The sequence below is a fragment of the Typopeltis vanoorti genome, chromosome 24 (genome assembly GCF_054136105.1).
Source record: "Typopeltis vanoorti isolate ZY-2024b chromosome 24, IOZ_Tvanoo_1.0, whole genome shotgun sequence".
NCBI classification, from domain to species: Eukaryota; Metazoa; Arthropoda; class Arachnida; order Uropygi; family Thelyphonidae; genus Typopeltis; species Typopeltis vanoorti.
The window spans coordinates 77,986,258-78,006,742 of NC_143572.1; the positions used below are offsets into that span (position 1 = coordinate 77,986,258).

The following is a 20,485-nucleotide window of genomic DNA, read 5'->3' on the forward strand; positions in this document are numbered from 1 at the left end:
AAAAGTCAGGCAGAACTTGATCTTCGTGCCAAAGTGTTCCATGCCATCGATGTGTGCTTCTTTATGGATACCAGTTTCAGAAACATAACAAATAGCAAAACACAAATAAGCAAATTCCAACAACACTACTCAAGGACACTTGTATCTAGCGTAAAAAAATGAAGCATAATTTACGATAAAATGGCACACTATACACATTTAAAAACACTTTTCTTAACACAGCTCAAAATATACCACTACGTTCACTCACAACACTATGCATTATTTATATCATAATATTTTTATTCATTAAAATCATAGGAAAAAGCCAGTGCATTCAAAACACAGCAGTGCTCCTTAAGAAAATAAGCATTGCTGAGTTATATCGATTCATATTTAGAGGACTCACATGAAAAATTTTTCAGAAATATAGCATCTGAAACAAAAAGCTAGTGCTCACAGCCTTGCTAACCACACTCTTATATAAATTCCAGGGGTAATTCTTTGTTCATCACTTCCTGCCATATCCTAAAAAAAGTCAATCATATCAAATCCCTTTAATAACTTATATATTTCTATCATAGCCCTTCTTTTTTTCACCTATCAACTAGCAATTTTAATGTACACACCAACATTTTGTTCTCATAGCGACAAGTCTGTGGAATGTTCACTATTTTAGTCACTTGTGTCTGGTTCATCTTCATCTACTCATCTCCACAGAATCCAGGTGACCCAATCTATGCAGCAATCCAGATGTAGCATTATAAAGCAAAATAACCTCTCTATCCCAGCGTGTCAATGTGTTCTTCAATATCAAAGCAACCTGATAGGCTGTTTTAAAAACAGTTGCAAGAATTCCCCCTTCCGATCCCCCTCTGAACCTCAACTCTATCAATAATCACTCCTAAAATCGACAAAAAGTGAGTAATTATATGGTCAAGACCACATGATCATTCTCCTCAACTGGAGATAGTCTACCTTGGTTATTCCTAAGTTCTCTCTCTATACCTAGATACAGAATTGTTGTACCAAGAGTCTACACTATCACTGAATTTACTCAAATATAACTCGCCTTTGTGTATATCTTGCACCGATGTTTTACTTTACAAAAAAAGAAATTAAAAAGTTTTGCATATATCTCACACACAAAAAAATTTGAAACTAAGTGAAATTTCCACTGGAATTCATGTAAGAGTTCAAGAAAAAGGGTGGATGAATACTATAATGGTTAAAGATTGGATTAGAACAATTTGGGACAAAGAGCCAGGAGCCTTATTTCAACACCTGGCTCTCCTCATGTGGGATAGTTTCTGCAGACACTTAGGACCTGAAATATAAAAACAACTTTCAGATGTGAAGACTAATATGGCCATTATTCCTGGTGGTCTTACATCTTGTCTACAGTCCTTAGATGGATGGGTCAACAAACCAGTCAAGGACTAAGTACGAAAATTCTACACGGAGTGGATGGCCGCCAGTGACTACGACCTGACTTTGGCAGGGAAGATTAACAGACCATCATTAGGGATGTTGTGCAACTGGATTTGAGAGCTTGGGACATAATTTCACCAGAAATAATTGCCAAGAGTATTTTAAAAAGCGGCATTTCAAATGTCCTGGATGGGAGAAAAGATGGCATTTTTGGGTAGAGGACCTTGACAAAGCACACAGGGAAACTGATATCGAAACTGGAAGCAGCAAGGCCGAATACATTCTTGGTAAAGTCACAGCCATTTCCAGTTTTTTTTTTTTTTTTTCAAATAATGTTGATCTTATGATTCCTTAATGATAAAAGGACAAGCAATAATGAAACTGTTTGTTTTAATTTAATTACAGAAGCATCGTCACTAAAAATTTTCGAACATATAGCGTGATGAAGGCGAGTCACTGATCACATAAAGTCATCATTATCATTTCAAATTCCTGCCGTGTACCCTCAAGGGTGTACAGGATATGATAGTACTGCATGAAAAATTTACATCATTACTAACTTCCTATCTACAATGTTCCTCCAAAACAGTCTGTTACTTGTCCAGACAGCAACATTATCAGATCTTATATTTCTATCGTCTAAGGCACTTTGTACAGTATCAATCCACCTATATCATGGTCTTCCTCTGAGTCGTTTTCCTGCCAACCTGGCAGAGAACACTTGTTTTGCTAAACTTTCTTCGGCCATTCTATTTAAGTGACCATACCACCTGAGATTAGCTCTGCTAATGCATTCCTGGATACTGACAATGTCAAGTTCTTTTCTAATATCCTCGTTTTTATGATATTGCCATTGATGCCATCTGTTCACACCGCTAATCTTTCTCAGGACTCTCATATCTGCGGTCTCTACTCTTTGGTCAAGTGTTTTACTTCTGACCCAGCTCTCAGATTCATAAGTTAAAACAGGTTTGAACACTGTCTTGTATACAGCTAATTTAGTGTTCTGACTAATTTCTCTCTTATTATGTATGAATTTATTCAATTGACTTCCTACCATACCAGCTTTGTTGATTCTGTTGTGTATTTCCATATTTAATTTACCATTCACTAAAATTCATGCCTAAAGTTGGCTGAAATGTTTTACTTGTTCCACAGGTTCCCCATTCACAACGCAGTTGACATTTTCAACGATTCTGCCTATTTTCAATGTCTTTGTCTTTTTATTGCTGACCTTCACCAATTATATTACAACAGTTATTCAATTTAGTCAGGGAATCTTGTAGACTTGTAGCGGATTTATTGAGAAGTAGAACATCATCCACATAAAGCAAAGAGCTGACATTAACATCTCCAATTTTGATATCATGTTTAATAATACTTTCCTTCATAATGAGATCCATATAGATAATGAATAACAAAGGAGATAATGTACATCCTTGTCTCACACCAGATTTAACATTAAACCACCTTCCTGAACTTCCTTCAATTCTAACTGCTGACTTACAATTCAAATAAAGACTAAGTATTGCTTGATATAATGCCCCATTGACACCATATAACTGTAGCGTATTGAACAGCTTCTCTCTTGGTACCTTGTCATATGCCTTTTCCAGATCGACAAAACTTAAATATAGATGTTTGTTATATTCCCATGCTTTCTCCAATACTTGTCGTAAAATAAAGATCTGATCCTGACAGCCTCTATTTGGCCTGAATTCACCTTGTTCTTCACCAAACTTTACTTTCACAATTCTTCTCAACTGTTTCTCAAGTATACTTGCATAAATCTTGCCAGGAACACTCAGTAGGGAAAGTACTGAATGTGAGAAATACCTCTGTAATTCTCACATTCCGTTTCATTTCCCTTTTCATATATGGGTACTATGACAGCTCTACTCCAATCATCGGGAATTTGTCCCTCTGTCCAGGTTTTCTGAACTATACAGTGCAGCCACTGTAAGACTCTTATACCACCATACTTCAGCATTTCTGGTTGAATATCATCTACTCCTGCTGCCTTTCCACATTTCAAGCCTTTCTTGGCTTTTTCTACTTCAAGTATGGATATGTATTCCTGACTGCATGCCTGGTCAGTGTTTTTTACCACTGTGCTGTCATCACTGCTTGTTTCATTTAGCAGTTTTTCAAAGTAATTACTCCATACTTCAAGGATATCTTTTTCTCCCATTTTCATGTCACCTTTATCATTTCTAATTCCTTTTACAGTGCTCTTTTCTCCATTCCTAAGCTTCTTCAACAACCTCCAGAATACTTTTCCACCTTCTTGATATTTATTTTCTATATTCTTGCCAAAGTCCTCCCGTGACTTTTGTTTAGCTAGTTTTACATAGTGTTTAGCATTCTTGCATTTGTCTCTGTATTCTTTAAGAGCACATGCTGACTTATTTGCCAGGAACTTTTGATAGGCTTTCTTCTTTTCCTTCACTGCCTCTTTAACTTCCTGTGTCCACCATAGAGTTATAATTTTTCTATCCTTGCAGACAACTTCACCACATGCCTTTTTTGCTGAATCAATCAGGGCTTTCTTCAAGGCTTGCCACTGAATCTCCAAGGGTTGATTCCTGTTCTCAAACTCTTTCATTTTTTTCTTCAATAATCTTTCTGTATTTTAGTCTACAGTTCACATCTGAGAGCAGCTGAACTTTTATTCGCTTTCAAACTTTCTTACATGTTTTTCTTTTCAATATGAAATTCAATTTTATCCTGCTCAAGACTAAATAGTGATCGCTACCAATTTCAAATCCTCTGTATACTTGGTGTCCTGCACCAGAGAGAAAACATCAGTATCGACAATAACATAGTCAATGAGACTTTCTTATTCCTTGCGTCTTCTCTCCATGTGAATTTGTGCACATTTTTATGTTGGAACATGGTGTTAGTAATAACCAGTCCATGTCCAGAGCAGAAATCCAACAGATATTTGCCATTATTATTAGCTTTGCTCTTTTCTCCAAATTTTCCCAAAATATTTTTCTATGTCTGACAATCATTTCTTACTCTGCTATTTCGATCCCCAACAAGGAGCAACTTTTCCTTTTTCATTGTGTCAGTTGCTTTTTCTAAAGAGTCAAAAAATTCCTCCACTTCTACCTTAGTAGAACCTTCTGTGGGACCATAGGCACAAATAAGTCTCGTTGTCCAGTTCCCCATTCTCATATTTGCCAACATCACTCTACTTGAGACTGCCTACCATTCAAGAAGATTAGCCTCGTATTTTGTGTTGAATACTATGGCTACTCCTTCTTTTCCTTTGTTATTGTTATTGCCTGAATATAACATTTTGTATTTATTGCTCAGAAAGATCTCACCAGTTTTTGTCTTTTTTTGTTTCAGCCACCCATATTATGTCAATCTGGTACTTATCTAATTCCTCAGCTAGCTCCATTTCTTTGCCATTCAGGCTTCTTATGTTGATAGTACCAATCTTTAACTGTGGTGATGTTGAGTTAGGATGTGTTTTCAGATTTGTTCCAGTAGCTGACTTTTCGTTGTTCGCCCTGGTTCCCTGGCGAAAACAACGTTGGCCTTGTTTAACCGGGCAACACCCCAGCCGGCATGAAATTTTGTCATGTTGTACCATAATTTTGTATTTTGGTTTAAGCCAATAAGAATACAGTACCTTCTCTAGTAATTATTTTTAGCAGCTGTATAAATTCCAATTTCTCTTCCACATTTGACCATTCCTTCTTTCTGTCTCTATGGTTGAAATCCCCAATACAAAACTACTTGTTCTGAACTCACTGTGCTAATTTGCCAATGCCTACCATCCACATTGTCCCATGCACTCCGCTTCATCAACCTCTAATCATGTCAGATAGCCCCAAATGTAGTGCTTTCTTCAATCATCTTCGTGCTGAACTACCCTTTTTGACTTCAATTTTTCTGTCATAAGCAAAATTCCTTTCCCAATCCTATTTTCTTGTCTCTTCTCTGAAAATATCTATCAATATGTCATCATCTCACTAAGTGTATAATTTTTGCCCAAGTGGAAATAACCAATGCCAAAAACTTCTCCCCTTTGTTCCAGATGCTTCTGGTATTAGCATACATAAACTGCCGTATCACCCATCCCCAACTTGATCTGCAACTCCCACTACACTTCGTGTTGTCTATCTGACTCAATTTCAGAACCTGAGGACTCGCATTCAGTATTATTCAATCATTATTTCACTCTCTCATCTCAGAATGGAATAATGATTATACTCACTCCATTCCAAAGTTTCCCTAATCCCTGAATGTGCATTTCCAACCTGTTTGTGAATAAGTTTCTGTAGTACTTCAAATTCATCCAAATGCAAACCATCAACCTTATGTAAGTCCTTTCATCCATCAAACTCACTCCTTTCAACATCCATATATCCACAAACTTCACATTCCAACTGCAACCCATGCTTGACTCATTTGCAATCATGATCCTCATCTCATCTCTATCACACCATGACAGCAGAGTTGCAGTCTTCTCATGATTCTCATTTGCTTTGCCAGTAACTTTCATATAGTCTTGCATGCCACACTTATTGCTTACTAGATCTTTCTCTTACTAGATTGTTCTCTTTCACTTTCTCATTCTCCTAACGGCATCACTGATGGAGAAACATGATTATGTCACACTCTTCTCAATTACTCTTCTTATCATGGAGTCTCTATACAAACCACTCTCCTTACACACCCTGTACCACTATTTCATAGTTATTCTCCTCCCTTGCTCTCTCTCCTTACATTTCTCCATTCTATCTCCCATTTTGTCCTGAGCAGAACTCAACATAAGAATGCTATAAGTTTTAAAAGAGGTAAACCGTGAGTAAAAAACCGTGAAGATGGCATGTTCTGGACTTGCAGAACATGCCATCTTCACTAGACACAGAGTTCATTGGAGAAAGACAAAAGTTCTTCACAAAAGTCAGTTTCTCATGGAACGCCTTTATAAAGAAGCATGTGAAACTCTACTTCATTCTCCTAACTTAAACAGATCCGACGGCTTACGTCTATCCCCTTTATGGGAGATAGTACTTTACAAATCAGCTAATCTTTCCTAACTTTTTATTGTATTAATTTTTTTTTTTTTTTTTTTTTTTTTTTTTAGGAAAGTTATTGACCTTTTTAGTTATCTTACACCAGCTACTTAGGTGGCGCTTTTTGGAATTGTCAGTTAGTGTTTAATTTTTGTGCCTAATTGTACTGAAGATGCCTGTGACACACAGGCGAAAATTATACTATTAAATAATATTTCTACGCGAGTTTTTCCGTTATTTATTATGTATAATAAGAATGCTATCTTTTTTAATTGCAAACTCATCATTCTCCTTAAATTCTACCTCCCCCACCATACTATCAATCATACCTATTCCCTTCATATGCTTCTACCACCATACTTTCATCAACAATTCTGACAACATTCCCACTTGTATATTCTTGCCTTTTGTCATTTAACCCTTTGCTGTTCCATTTGTTTTTCTCTCCACACTTTTGCCACTCTCTCAAAACACTTCCAATCATGTATTTACCAATTTCCCTCTTTCTATAAATATTTTGCCTTTTAAAGTAAATACATTTCACACATGGTGCAGTTAACAAAATCCTACATAGCAAATTGAATGACACTTTCTGGAATGCATCAGCATCATAACAAACAATTACACGTAATACAAGTAACAGGTTTCTTTTTTACTAAAACAAGCAAACATCTTGTTACATCTACAGTTTTATAAAACTGTGATTTGTACTTATGGTGTGTAAAAAAATGCATATTTGTTGAAAGTTTTTTTCACTTGGTTATACTCTAAATTAAAAATGTCAAAAAATTATATTCTTGGTTTCATCCTTTATCCTAATGTAAGCAAATAAAGTTTGCATGTGAAGTCACTTCAAAACTGGGCTACTTGTATATAGCCCAGTCATGAAGCTATATACAAGTAGTCCAGTAATGAAGTGACTTCACACACAAACTTTGTTTGCTTACACTTGGATCAAGTCAGCCTGGTTGGCCAAGTGGTTAGCATATTCACTCTCCAACCAAAAAGGCAGGCAGTCAAACCCTACTATGGGCATGGATGCTTGTGGTTGTCTGTGAAAATACTAGTGGTGGTGGTGGTGGTGGTAGATTTGAGTGGTGGAGATGGAGAGTTGTAGAGTAGGTGCCTTCCCTTGATGAGTGTTTAGACTTCTTGGAGGTGTCAAGTAATAATAATAAAGGATGAAACCAAGAATATAATTTCTTAGCATCTTTAATTTATAAAAATGCATATAACTTGAAATTTATATGACATTAAACGTTTCGGAAATGAGTTTCATATTCCTGCTAGCAGATTCTGCTAGAAATGAAATTCTAGTAGAATCTGAACTTTCAACTATTTAGACTTACATGTTAGTTTGAAATCATTATGAGGTTTAATAGAATAAATACAGCACATATAAATAATTAAGCAATACATTTAATCATTTCTATATTTCACCTCAGTCACTAACACATTGTAAGGGAGTAATAAAATTCCAAAAACACACAAATCTGCACAAACACTAAGTGGAAAAGATTAGACTGAAAGTCCTATGAGGGGCACCCTTTATGGATGATGTTGGCTAGCCTAATTCTTAAGCCTCCTGCCCAACACAACTAAGGCTAGCCAACAGCACTCACAATGGGTGCTGCCCCCACCCCAATTAGGAATTTAGGCTTCCAATCTAATCTTAGTGTTTGTGTGTTTTTGCAATTTTAATACTGTTTGCTGACAATGTCTCAGTGACTGAGATGAAATATAAAAATGATTAAACGTGTTGTTTATTTACACGTCTGCTGTATTCATTCCATTAAACCTTATAACGAAATTCAAACTGATACTTGACTATTATCAGCAAGTAGCTTCAAGTCCAATGTCATTAACTTCTCTGTCAACTTTCAGACATTCAGCCATTCATTCCACCAATCCACATTATCGACGTACTAAATACTGAACAACTTCTCGTGTATGGGATTACCATATTAAAAAAAAAGTCTTGCACATTGTATGCACTCTTGCATTCCACAATGCAAAACACAAAAAGAAACTAGGATTTCCAAATAGCAAGATCAGCTTGCAGAGAAGTTTCAACAGACTTACAACAATTAAGTATTGGGATAGGTGGTGATAATTATGAAGGGCTTTGTATGTATTATTTGGCATTTTTAGTTTAAGAAAATAAATATCGACGTACTAAATACTGAACAACTTCTCGTGTATGGGATTACCATATTAAAAAAAAAGTCTTGCACATTGTATGCACTCTTGCATTTCACAATGCAAAACACAAAAAGAAACTAGGATTTCCAAATAGCAAGATCAGCTTGCAGAGAAGTTTCAACAGACTTACAACAATTAAGTATTGGGATAGGTGGTGATAATTATGAAGGGCTTTGTATGTATTATTTGGCATTTTTAGTTTAAGAAAATAAATATCCAGTACCAGTAGGTACAGGTGAATCTTATTTTAGTTACAAACTAGTTTTACAAGCCATATGCTCTCATTTGAATGAAGAGGAATAAGTAAGTTTTACTAGAAGTAATTAAGAAGAACTTAAGTATCTAGTACAATAAAGAAACTAGCTTTATATGTGACTTGTGAGAAAGAAACTGGCCATTCACAAGATGAAATTACCCAGCATACTTAATCAAAAAGTTTGAAGGACATTAAATTATAAAAGTTATATGAATAAAAACTGCAATTATATAATTTCAAAATGAATTATATATCGATTCATATTCTTTCTGCCAATACTTACGGAATTCCAAGCCAAGCTAATAGTTGTGTTGTGGACCCTCCACATACTATAACAGTAATTATCACAATAAGTGATGTTGCAGTTAGCATTACGTGCCTTGGTTCAGAAATAGTATTACGAATGGCAAGGGCAAAGGCAATAGCACCTCTTAGACCTGCAGAATGATATATATCAAAACTTTAGATATTCATTTCACATAAGGATCGAATGCTGCAATCCAAAGATTTGAGATTTCTGATAAAAACTATAAACAATGAAAAATGATCCCTGATCTATTATAAATAGATGCATTCTAGGCTGGATTAAATGATGCAGAAAGTCATGTTGATAACTGATTATTGCAACAAATGCATGACTTCAGCCACTGCTAAGAGTATTAAAATTTCATCGATCATAGTTTATGTAACTATTCATAATGTAGTTTAATCTTTAAGTAAAATATAATTTAAATGTAAAATCAATTTACTTAATTTTAGGGACTTATGCTTTAGCAATGTATTCCATTAATATAATACAAAGTTAAATAATTATCCACAAAAGTGGATAACATCTTAACCTCATTATGGTTATATTAAGTTAGGTTTCACATGGAGAGAAGAGGCAAAGAATAAGAAAAGTCTCAATGACTATGTTATTGTTCATAGCGATGTTTTCACATTAGTGCATGAAACCAGAGTGTACAGAGGATTTGAAATTGGAAGTGATCACCATTTAGTCTCGAGCATGATAAAATTGAATTTCATATTGAAAAGAAGAACATGTAAGAAAGTTTTAAATAGAATAAAGTTGAGCAGCTCTCAGATGTAAACTGTAGACTAAAATACAAAAAAATGAAAGTTTGAGAACATCAACCAAACCTTGGAGATTCAGTGGCAAACTCTGAAGAAAACATTGATTGATTCTTCCAGAGAGGCATGTGGTGAGGTTGTCTGCAAGGATAAAAAAATCAGAACTCCCCAGTGGACACAGGAAGTTAAAGAGGCAGTGAAGGAAAAGAAGAAAGCATATCAAAAGTTCCTGTCAAATAAGTCAGCTTGTGCTCTTAGAGAATATAGAGACAAATGCAAGAATGCTAAACACTATGTAAAACTAGCTAAACAAAAGTTATGGGAGAACTTTGGCAAGAATATAGAAAATAAATATCAAGAAGGTGGCAAAATATTCTGGAGGTTGTTGAAGAAGCTTAGGAATGGAGGAAAGAGTGCTGTAAAAGGAATCAGAGATGATAAAGGTGAAAACTGGAGGAAAAGATATCCTTGAAGTATGGAGTAATTACTTTGAAAAACTGCTAAATGAAATAAGCAGTGATGACAGCACAGTGGTAAAAAACACTGACCAGGCATGCAGGCAGGAATACATATCCATACTTGAAGTAAAAAAAGCCATTAAAGGCTTGACATGTGGAAAGGCAGCTGGAGTAGATGATATTCGACCAGAAATGCTGAAGTATGGTGGTATAAGAGTCTTACAGTGGCTGCACTGTATAGTTCAGAAAGCCTGGACAGAGGGACGAATTCTCAATGATTGGAGTGGAGCTCTCATAGTAACCATATATAAAAAGGGAAACAAAACGGAATGCGAGAATTACAGAGGTATTTCCCTACTGAGTGTTCCTGGCAAGATCTATGCAAGTATACTTGAGAAAAGCTTGGTGAAGAACCAGCTGGATTCAGGCCAAACAGAGGCTGTCAGGATCAGATCTTCACTTTACGACAAATAGTCGAGAAAGCATGGGAATATAACAAAGATCTGTATTTAAGTTTTGTCGATTTGGAAAAGGCATATGATAAGGTGCCAAGAGAGAAGCTATTCAATACACTGCAGTTATATGGTGTCAATGGGGCATTATATCAAGCAATACTTAGTCTTTATTTGAGTTGTAAGTCAGCAGTTAGAATTGAAGGAAGTACAGGAAGATCGTTTAATGTTAAATCTGGTGTGAGACAAGGATGTACATCATCCCCTCTGTTATTCATTATCTATATGGATCACATTATGAAGGAAAGTGGTATTAAACATGATATCAAAATTGGAGATGTTAATGTCAACTCTTTGCTTTATGCGGATGATGTTATACTTCTAAATAAATCCGCTACAAGTCTGCAAGATTCTCTGACTAAATTGAATAGCTGTTGTAAGAGATATGGTATGAAGGTCAGCAATAAAAAGACAAAGACAATGAAAATAGGCAGAATCATTTAAAATGTCAACTGTGTTGTGAATGGAGAACCTGTGGAACAAGTAAAACATTTCGGCTACTTAGGCACGATTTTTAGTGAAGATGGTAAATTAAATATAGAAATAGACAACAGAATCAGCAAAGCTGGTATGGTAGGAAGTCAATTGAATAAATTCATATGGAATAAGAGAGAAATTAGTTGGAACACTAAATTAGCTGTATACAAGACAGTGTTGAAACCAGTTTTAACTTATGGATCTGAGAGTTGGGTCAGAAGTCAAACACTTGACCAAAGACTAGAGACCGCAGATATGAGAGCCCTGAGAAAGATTATAGGCGTGAATAGATGGCATCAATGGCAATATCATATTAAAAATGAGGATATTAGGAAAGAACTTGACATTGTCAGCATCCAAGAATGCGTTAGCAGAGCTAATCTCAGATGGTATGGTCACTTAAATAGAATGGGAGAGGAAAGATTAGCAAAACAAGTGTTCTCTGCCAGGTTGGCAGCAAAACGACCCAGAGGAAGACCAAGATATAGGTGGATTGATACTGTACAAAGTGCCTTAGACGATAGAAATATAAGATCTGATAATGTTGGAGTCTTGACAAGTAACTGACTGTTTGGAGGAAAATTGTAGATAGGAAGTTAGTAATGATATAATTATTTCATGTAGTACTATCATATCCTGTACACCCCTTGTGGGTACATGGCAGGAATTTGATGATGATGATGATGATGAATATAATTATTTGAAATCGGGTCATTCTTTTACACCATGTATAATACTCCCAAGGTAACCCCCCCACACACACACACACGACGTTTGTCCAGGAAATTCTCAAACTTTTAAATTATGGCACCAACTAGCGCTTCTAGCTGCATGCTTCATATGCTGCAATCTAGCAGCAACATTGGGAAATAGCTTAGCGAAAATCGAATGTGATATTTGGTTTAGTTATTGTACTGTCTCTTTGCAACAACACACGTTTGGTGTGGCTGGTGATTTTTTATTGTGTTTACAATGAGTTATTTTCATGATCAACAAATTTGTGAAGTTTTGCCTTAAATTGGAAAAATCTTTCACAGAGACATTTGAAATGTTAAAAACAGCATTTGGGAATAAGACTTTGGGGCAAACTCAAATGTATGAGTGGTGGAAATGTTTCAAAGATGGCTGAACTTCATTTGACAATGATCCCCATTCAGGACGACAGTCAACATCGAAAATTTAAAAAATGTTGCAATAGTTTGTGAAGTCATCCTTTCTTACTGCCATTAAACTGTTCGTGATGTAGCTGAAGCAGTAAATATTTCAAAAACTGTCTGTCAAGAGATTCTTGTGCAAAATTTGGGCATGCACTGCACTACAGTCAAATTTGTGCCTTATCTTTTGATTGAAAATCAAAAATAAATAAAAAAAAAACTCAATCATCACAATGGATGTCAAAAGGATCACCCTCCTTCCCCTCCAAAAAAAGCAAGACAATTATGGTTATACATTATTATAATTATTATTACAGGCAACTCCAAGGAGTCCTTAAACTCATCGAGGGTGACCTTAAACATCACGTAAAGAACTATTCAGCATTCGCACAGTATCTATCATACTTTCCTTTGAACTCATTCACAGTCATGGTACCCACAACAAACTAACAGCTTATTCCACTCATTCACCACTCTTCATGTAACAAATCTAGGTCTAACACACTCTTGCTCAGCTTCCATTGATGGCCCTTAGTTCACCCACACCTGTTTTGAAAAGTTTCCTCTGAATTAATCTTGTAAAACCCTCTCAACAATTTGAATGTATCAATCAAATCACCACTTTTCTGCCTATCAGCCAGTTTCTGTAACCCACAAATCTTCAACCTGTTCTCTTAAGGTTTATTCCATAGACCAGCTACCATCTTCACTTGCCTCTGGATCCTCTCTACCTCCTCCTCCCCATCACCAAGAAACCTTAGCGCCCAGATCTGCACACAGTAGTCAAGACGGGGTCTTATCAAGGCTCGATAAACAGGAACAATAACCTGCTTGTCAAAGTATTCTCCAGTAACCAAATGATCTAATGAGCTGATTTAGCCACTTTTGCTATGTGCCCCTAAACTTCAACTCCCTATCTTCTAATACTCCCAAGTCTCTGGCTTCATCAATTTCCTAGAGTACGGCTCCACCAATGTGGTATGCTGCTGATAATTTTTTAACCCCAAAATGCATAACCTTGCACTTTTGCCACATTAAACTGACATCCATTCTCCTTAGCCTAGCCTGCCAATCTATAGAAATCCTGCAACATTTTAACATCATGTGTATTCACTATTGCTCTACCCAACTTTGCATCATTGGCAAATAAATGAACAGTTCCTCTTAGATCCTTTCCTATATCATTTATGAACAAATTAAATAGCAGTAGTCCAAGAATAGAATCCTCTGGCACACACCACTACTCACAGGCCTTCATTTGGCCTGTGAGTAGTGGTGAATAAACTACTCTCTGATATCTTTCCATCAACCACCCTATTATCGATTGCCATGTGCTGCAGTTGACTGATTATAATTCCATGTGGTATCCTGCCAAAGGCTTTTGCAAAGTACAGCAGTATCACTGTAAACCCATTACCCTTATCCAATTCAGTGGTCACTGTATTATAAAATGTGAGCAAGTTACTGAGGCACGATTTACCCTTCACAAAGCCATGCTTCTCCCCCCCCCCCAATACAGTATCCCATTTCTATTTTTCCATTCCTGTATTTTGCTCTTGACCAACTTCTCCAATATTTTGAGAATGACTCATGATTGGTCAGTAATTTGCAACAGCAGTCTCGGAGCCGCTTTTATGCAATGGAACTATATCCCCCTCTTTCCACCCCCTCAGGACTAACCCAGAGCTGAGACTTAAACAATATGGTCAAGGGCACCGACAATTCCTCTGCTGCTCAATGAAAGACTCAAGCTGGTATACCATCCAATCCCACAGATGTATTCACATTAAGGTTCTGTAATATGTTATTCACCTCTATTTCATTCACCTCAGTTCCCATATAAGCCATCAGTTCCCTCATTCCTGCAATATCACTGCCTGGATGATATACCTCTGCAAAGTGTTCACTTAGTAATTCTACTATTTCAACTGATTCTGTTACCTTCCTACCATTGGCATTCCTTAAAATCATTCTGCCATATGCATTTTTTCTTTTACTTGCAGCATATCAAAAGAACTGTTTGGAATTCTCTTTAACCTGCGTCGCTAACTTCCTTTAATAATCTGCTTTTGCTTTTCTTACCACATTAGTTAACATCAAAGTGATGACAGTTTTATTTGATTCTGAGGGCATTGTTAACCATGAATTTCTTCCACAAGGCAAGACAGTGAACAAGGATCTTGAGGTAATGCAATCTTCAGGTTTGAGGATATCAGGAGAAAAAAAAAAAAAATGCCTGATGCTTGTAGAGAAAAGGAAAAATGATGAATGCTTCATCATTATAATGCATCTGCACATATATCATTACTAATCTGTCATTTTTGGTGAACCACAAAGTAATGGTCATTCTAGAGCCTGCTTACTCACCTGATTTTGTACCAGCAGACATATTTTTATTCCCCAAATTGAAATTAATGTTGAAAGACAGACGTTTTGAGTTGATTGACTTGATAAAGAAAAAAAATCACTAGAGGAACTGCACAGTATCCTGAAAGAAGCATTCAAAGGATGGAAGAAACGCTGGCAGTGTTGGATACAAAGTGAAAGAGAGTACTCTGAAGGTGACAAGGCAGAATAGATTCTAAGTTAGTTGGGAAAACTTTTGTTTAAAATTGGGAATTTCCTGGCAAATGTGTATACAGGGGATATGAAATAGGAATTTCATATTTAATTATGAAATATTCATATCTAATCAGCATTTAGTTTTCAGCAGGATAAAGATGAATATCTTATGAAAAAGAAAAATGTGTACAAAAGTTTAAAGGTAGTCAAGCAAATATATACATATCATGAGAGAGAGAAAAATTAAAGTTTGAAAACAAAAATTAAACTTTAGATATCCGTTTGAAACCAAAAATCAATAGTAAACTATGAAGAAAACATTCACTGATTCGTGTAGGGATACACATGAAGCTGTTTGCAAGGATAGACAAATATGAATTACATGGTGGTCCCAAGAAATTAAAGAGCAGTCCTGAAAAAGAAGAAAGTGTACTGAAAATACCGATGAATTAAATCAGATGGAATACAGAGAAAAAATGCAATAGTTTAAGCTATGTGTAAAAGCAGCTAAACAAAAGTTGTGAAAATAACTAAGAAACATGTCAATTATCAATTGGTATTGATAATAACGAACAAGCTGGACTTTGCAAGGAACAGCATGGATTTACTAAAGGGGGGGGGGTCATGTCTGGCAATTTGCTCATTTATTATAATAAGTTATGGCTGAGTTGGATAAAAGGAATGGATACTATGATATTGTTGGATTTTGCAAAGGCATCTGATAGCATACCAGATGAAAAGCTGTCATAAACTGGAGAATATGGGATTGGAATGTAAACTATTGGCTTAGATAAGTGGATGGATAACGGAGGTATTGGAAAGTAGTATATGAAGGGGATGGGGTTTGCCAGATTTCAGGTGACCAGTGGTGTGCCCCAAGACTAATCCTTGAACCACTGTTGTTTAATATATATATATATATATATATATATATATCAATGATATTGGAAAGAGCCTCATATGAGATCTTCAATTGTTTGCTGATGATGTAAAGATAGAGATGATATATATATATATATATATATATATATTTGAATAGACTAGAAGTGTGGGCAATAATGGCTGTCAATCCAAAGTTAGTTAAGTGTAAAGTAATGTACTTTGGCATGATGAGACATTCAACAATATATTATACTGGTGGGATTATGCTTGAAGTAACTGGTGAGGCTAGAGATCTTGGAGCTATGGTGGACAAGAATTTGAAGTTCGAGGCACACATAGCAAAAATTGCAAACACATCCTAGAGGATAATCATGATGCTGAAACAAACATTGACATATAAAGATATGGAAGTTGTTTTGCTTCCTTACAAGGCATTGTTACAATTGCATCTGAGCTACTATGCACAGATTTGGTCACCTGGATTCAGAGGAAATAAAGAAGCTGTGAAGAGGATGCAAAGAAGAGTTACCAAAATGATATCGGGATTATGGAATGAGGACAGATTGCGAATGTGAACCGCAGATACTAGTAGACAGGAGAAAGAGATGCAAAATGATACAGGTGTATAAACATTTGAAAGGGTGTTAGAGAATATTGGAGATATTCTGGAGGTTGTTGAAGCAGCTCAGAAATAGAGGAAAGAGCACTGTAAAAGGAATCAGAGATGATAAAGGCGACATGAAAACTGGAGAAAAAGTTATTTCATTTAGCAATTTTATGAAAAATTGCTAAATGAAACAAGTAGTGATAGCACAGTGGTAAAAACACTCAACAGACATGCAATCAGAAATCCATAGACATACTTGAAGTAGAAACAGCCATCAAATGCCTGAAAGGTGAAAAGGTAGCAGGATTAGATGATATTCGACCACAAATGCTCAAGTATGTTGGCATAAGTCTTACAGTGGCGGAACTGCGTAGTTCAAAAGGACTGGACAGAGGGGCGAATTCAGGATGATTGGAGTAGAGCTCTCATAGTATCCATATATAAAAAGGGAAATAAAACTGAATGTGAGAATTACAGAGGCATTTCATTACTGAGTGTTCCTGTGAAGATATATGCAAGTATACTTGAGAAATGGTTGAGAAGGATTGTGGAAGAAAAGCTTGGTGAAGAACAAGCTGGATTCAGGCCAAACAGAGCTCGTCAGGATCAGATTTTCACTTTATGACAAAAAAAAAAAATAGTAGTTGAGAAATCATGGGAATATAACCAAGATCTGTATTTAAGTTATGTAGATCTGGAAAAGGCATATGACAAGGTACCAAGAGAGTGCTCTTCAAAACACTACAGTTGTATGGTGTCAATGGAGAATTATATCAAGCAATACTAGTCTTTATTTGAATTGTAGGTCAGCAGTTAGAAATGAAGGACGTAAAGGAGGGTGGTTTAATGTTAAATCTGGTGTCAGACAGGGATGTACGTTATCCCCTCTGTTATTCATTATCGATATGGATCACAATATGAAGGAAAATGGTATTAAACCTAATATCAAATTGGAGATGTTAATGTGAACTCTTTGCTTTATACAGATGATGTAATACTTCTAAATAAATCCGCTACAAGATTCCCTGACGAAATTGAATGACTGTTGTAATAGATATGGTATGAAGGTCAGCAATAACAAGACAAAGACAATGAAAATAGGCAGAAGCATTGAAAATCTCAACATTGTGAATGGAGAACCTATAGAACAAGTAAAACATTTCAGCTACTTACGCACGATTTTTAGTGAAGATGGTAAATTAAATATGGAAATACACAACAGAATAAACAAAGCTGATATGGTAGGAAGTTAACTGAATTGAATAAATTTATATGGAATAAGAGAGAAATTAGTCAAAACACTAAATTAGCTGTATACAAGACAGTGTTCAAAATCAATTTTAACTTATGGATCTGAGAGCTGGGTCAGAAGTAAAACACTTGATCAAAGACTAGAGACTGCAGATGTGAGAGTCCTGAGAAAGATTAGGGGCATCAATGGCAATATCATATTAACAATAAGGATATTAGGAAAGAACTTGACATTGTCAGCAACCAGAAATGCGTTAGCAGAGCTAATCTCAGGTGGTATGGTTACTTAAACAGAATGGGAGAGGAAAGATTAGTAAAACAAGTGTGGGTAATAATGGCTGTCAATCCAATGTTAGTTAAGTGTAAAGTAATGCACTTTGGCATGATGAGACATTCAACAGTATATTATACTGGTGGAATTATGTTCTGCCAGGTTAGCAGGGAAAAGATCCAGAGGAAGACCAAGATACAGTAAAAAGTGCCTTAGAAGACAGAAATAGAAGAACTGATAATGCTGGAGTCTTGACAGGTAACAGACTGATTTGGAGGAAAATTGTAGATAGGAAGTTAGTAATGATGTAAATTTTTCATGTAGTACTATCATATCCTATACACCCCTTGAGGGTACATGGCAGGAATTTGACGATGATGATGGATATCAGCAGTATACCACCAACTTCACTGCCTCCTCAATTCATTCCATCTATTTCTGTCTTTTGGAACAGTCTACCCCACTCTGCATTCCCCGCAGATTACAACCCTCAGCTGTTCAAAGCAAAATGTGAACAAATTTGTCCTTTCTTCTATTCCTCTTGCCCACACATGGCACTAATGTACTATAGCTCTTGTTTATGGCCTTTCATGTGTCGATCAGATATATATAAAAAAATATATGTAAAAAAATATCACCAATGAAAACATGCTAAAATCATTAAGTATCTGAATGTGTCCCTAGAGTTCAAAGTTGGGAGCAAAACAGATGTGCAAACTTATTAAGCAAGAGATTCCTAAGAAGATGTGTAAGGAATATCATGAGAATAAGGATGGGAGGAGTTATAAAATATATAAAAGCACAAAACAGAAACAAGTATTGTGTATAAAGCAAAGTCAGAGCATGAAAAGAAACTGGCTGTACAGGCTAAAGACAATTCAAAAGAATTTTATTGTTATTTTCCAAGTAAAAGAGATAGAATGAATATGGAAGAATAACTTATCTGAATGCAGTGCTCACTAGCTAAAATTGCATTATGTTGACGATGTTTTTGCGATCTGGTCCCATGGCCGCCAGACATTAGACACATTCCTTAGCCACCTAAACAAACAACACAAAAGCATACAACTCACAATTGAAATTGAAAAACATAACATACTTCCGTTTCTGGATACACTTGTCACACGTCTTCCCTCTGGCAATCTTTCCTTCACGGTTTACCGGAAACAGACACATAGGGGACAATATATACACAAACTCCTACCACCAACCAACACAAAAACTAGGTATTATCAACACGCTAAAAAACAGGGCGCAGACGATCTGTTCCAACAAAAAGGCACTGAAAGACGAATTTAAAATTAACACTAATACTTTTCAAAAAAATGGATACAGCCAAAACACTATTAACAAAATTCTCTACAAAACCTCAATAAAAAACAAAGACAAACCAGACTACAGTAAAACTATAACCATTCCCTACATTAAAGGAACATCAGACAAAATAAACAGAGTACCTACAAAAATACAACCTCAAAGCCACCTTCAAACCTCCTGCAAAATTAAAAAACTTGCTCAACTCATCCAAAGACCCACTCCCTCCACTAGCCCACTCTGGAGTAGACCGGATTTATTGTACTTGTAACACACAATTCCTATCTGACAAAAAGAACATAAACAACACATTAAATATAATAATTACGATGAAGCTGGCATGTCTGATCATGCCTTGAATACCTTACACAGAATTGACTGGAAAAGCACTAGCTGTCTACATCGCACTAAAACATGGTATGAACAGAAATTTAAGGAAGCATGTGAGATTATTATCAACCACCCCAATCTGAACAATAATGATGGTCGAAAAATCCCAAACATATGGAAAGCATATATTCGACCCACGGAACGTTCCTCACTAAGAACTACTATAAACACGACTGTAAAAAATCCAGTATCTTAAAAGCAAAAATAAAAATTGTAATACTAAAAACAGGACATCACTATTTCTGAAAGAATGTTTATTCCTGTCATTGTAAATAGAATTAAGCTTGATGTAATTCATAATTTTTTTTCCACTAGAGGTCATGCCAGTAGAATAACATGTGATGAAAGCATTGTTTCTTTAGCTTACAGTTAATAATGTAACTCAGCTTGTCTTGTATAGTGATGTATGCTCCAGATGATGATCTTGATGTGAAAATCGAAACGTCAAGATAATAAAAAAGTTTTTTTAACACGGTTGTAAATTCCATAAAATTTAAAATGAATGCTGATCATCATGTAACTCTAAAAGAAAGGAAAAATGAATGTATTAACTGCAACATAACATATAGTGGCACTATGTGTTATGTTGCAGTTAATCAACATTGGATGAAGAAATACAGGTGCATGAGGCG

At 35.8% G+C, this 20,485-nt stretch overlaps 1 protein-coding gene across 2 annotated transcripts in view; it reads right to left on the minus strand.

The window, feature by feature from the left end:
• LOC150093424 (sodium/hydrogen exchanger 7-like) overlaps positions 1-20,485 on the minus strand; it is a 495,244-nt gene that overhangs the window by 179,403 nt on the left and 295,356 nt on the right. For both annotated transcript variants that reach the window (XM_090414003.1, XM_090414004.1), the window contains exon 12: positions 9,188-9,341. In XM_090414003.1, the coding sequence (XP_090270129.1) occupies positions 9,188-9,341 (154 nt within the window). The remainder of the gene's footprint in view (positions 1-9,187; positions 9,342-20,485) is intronic.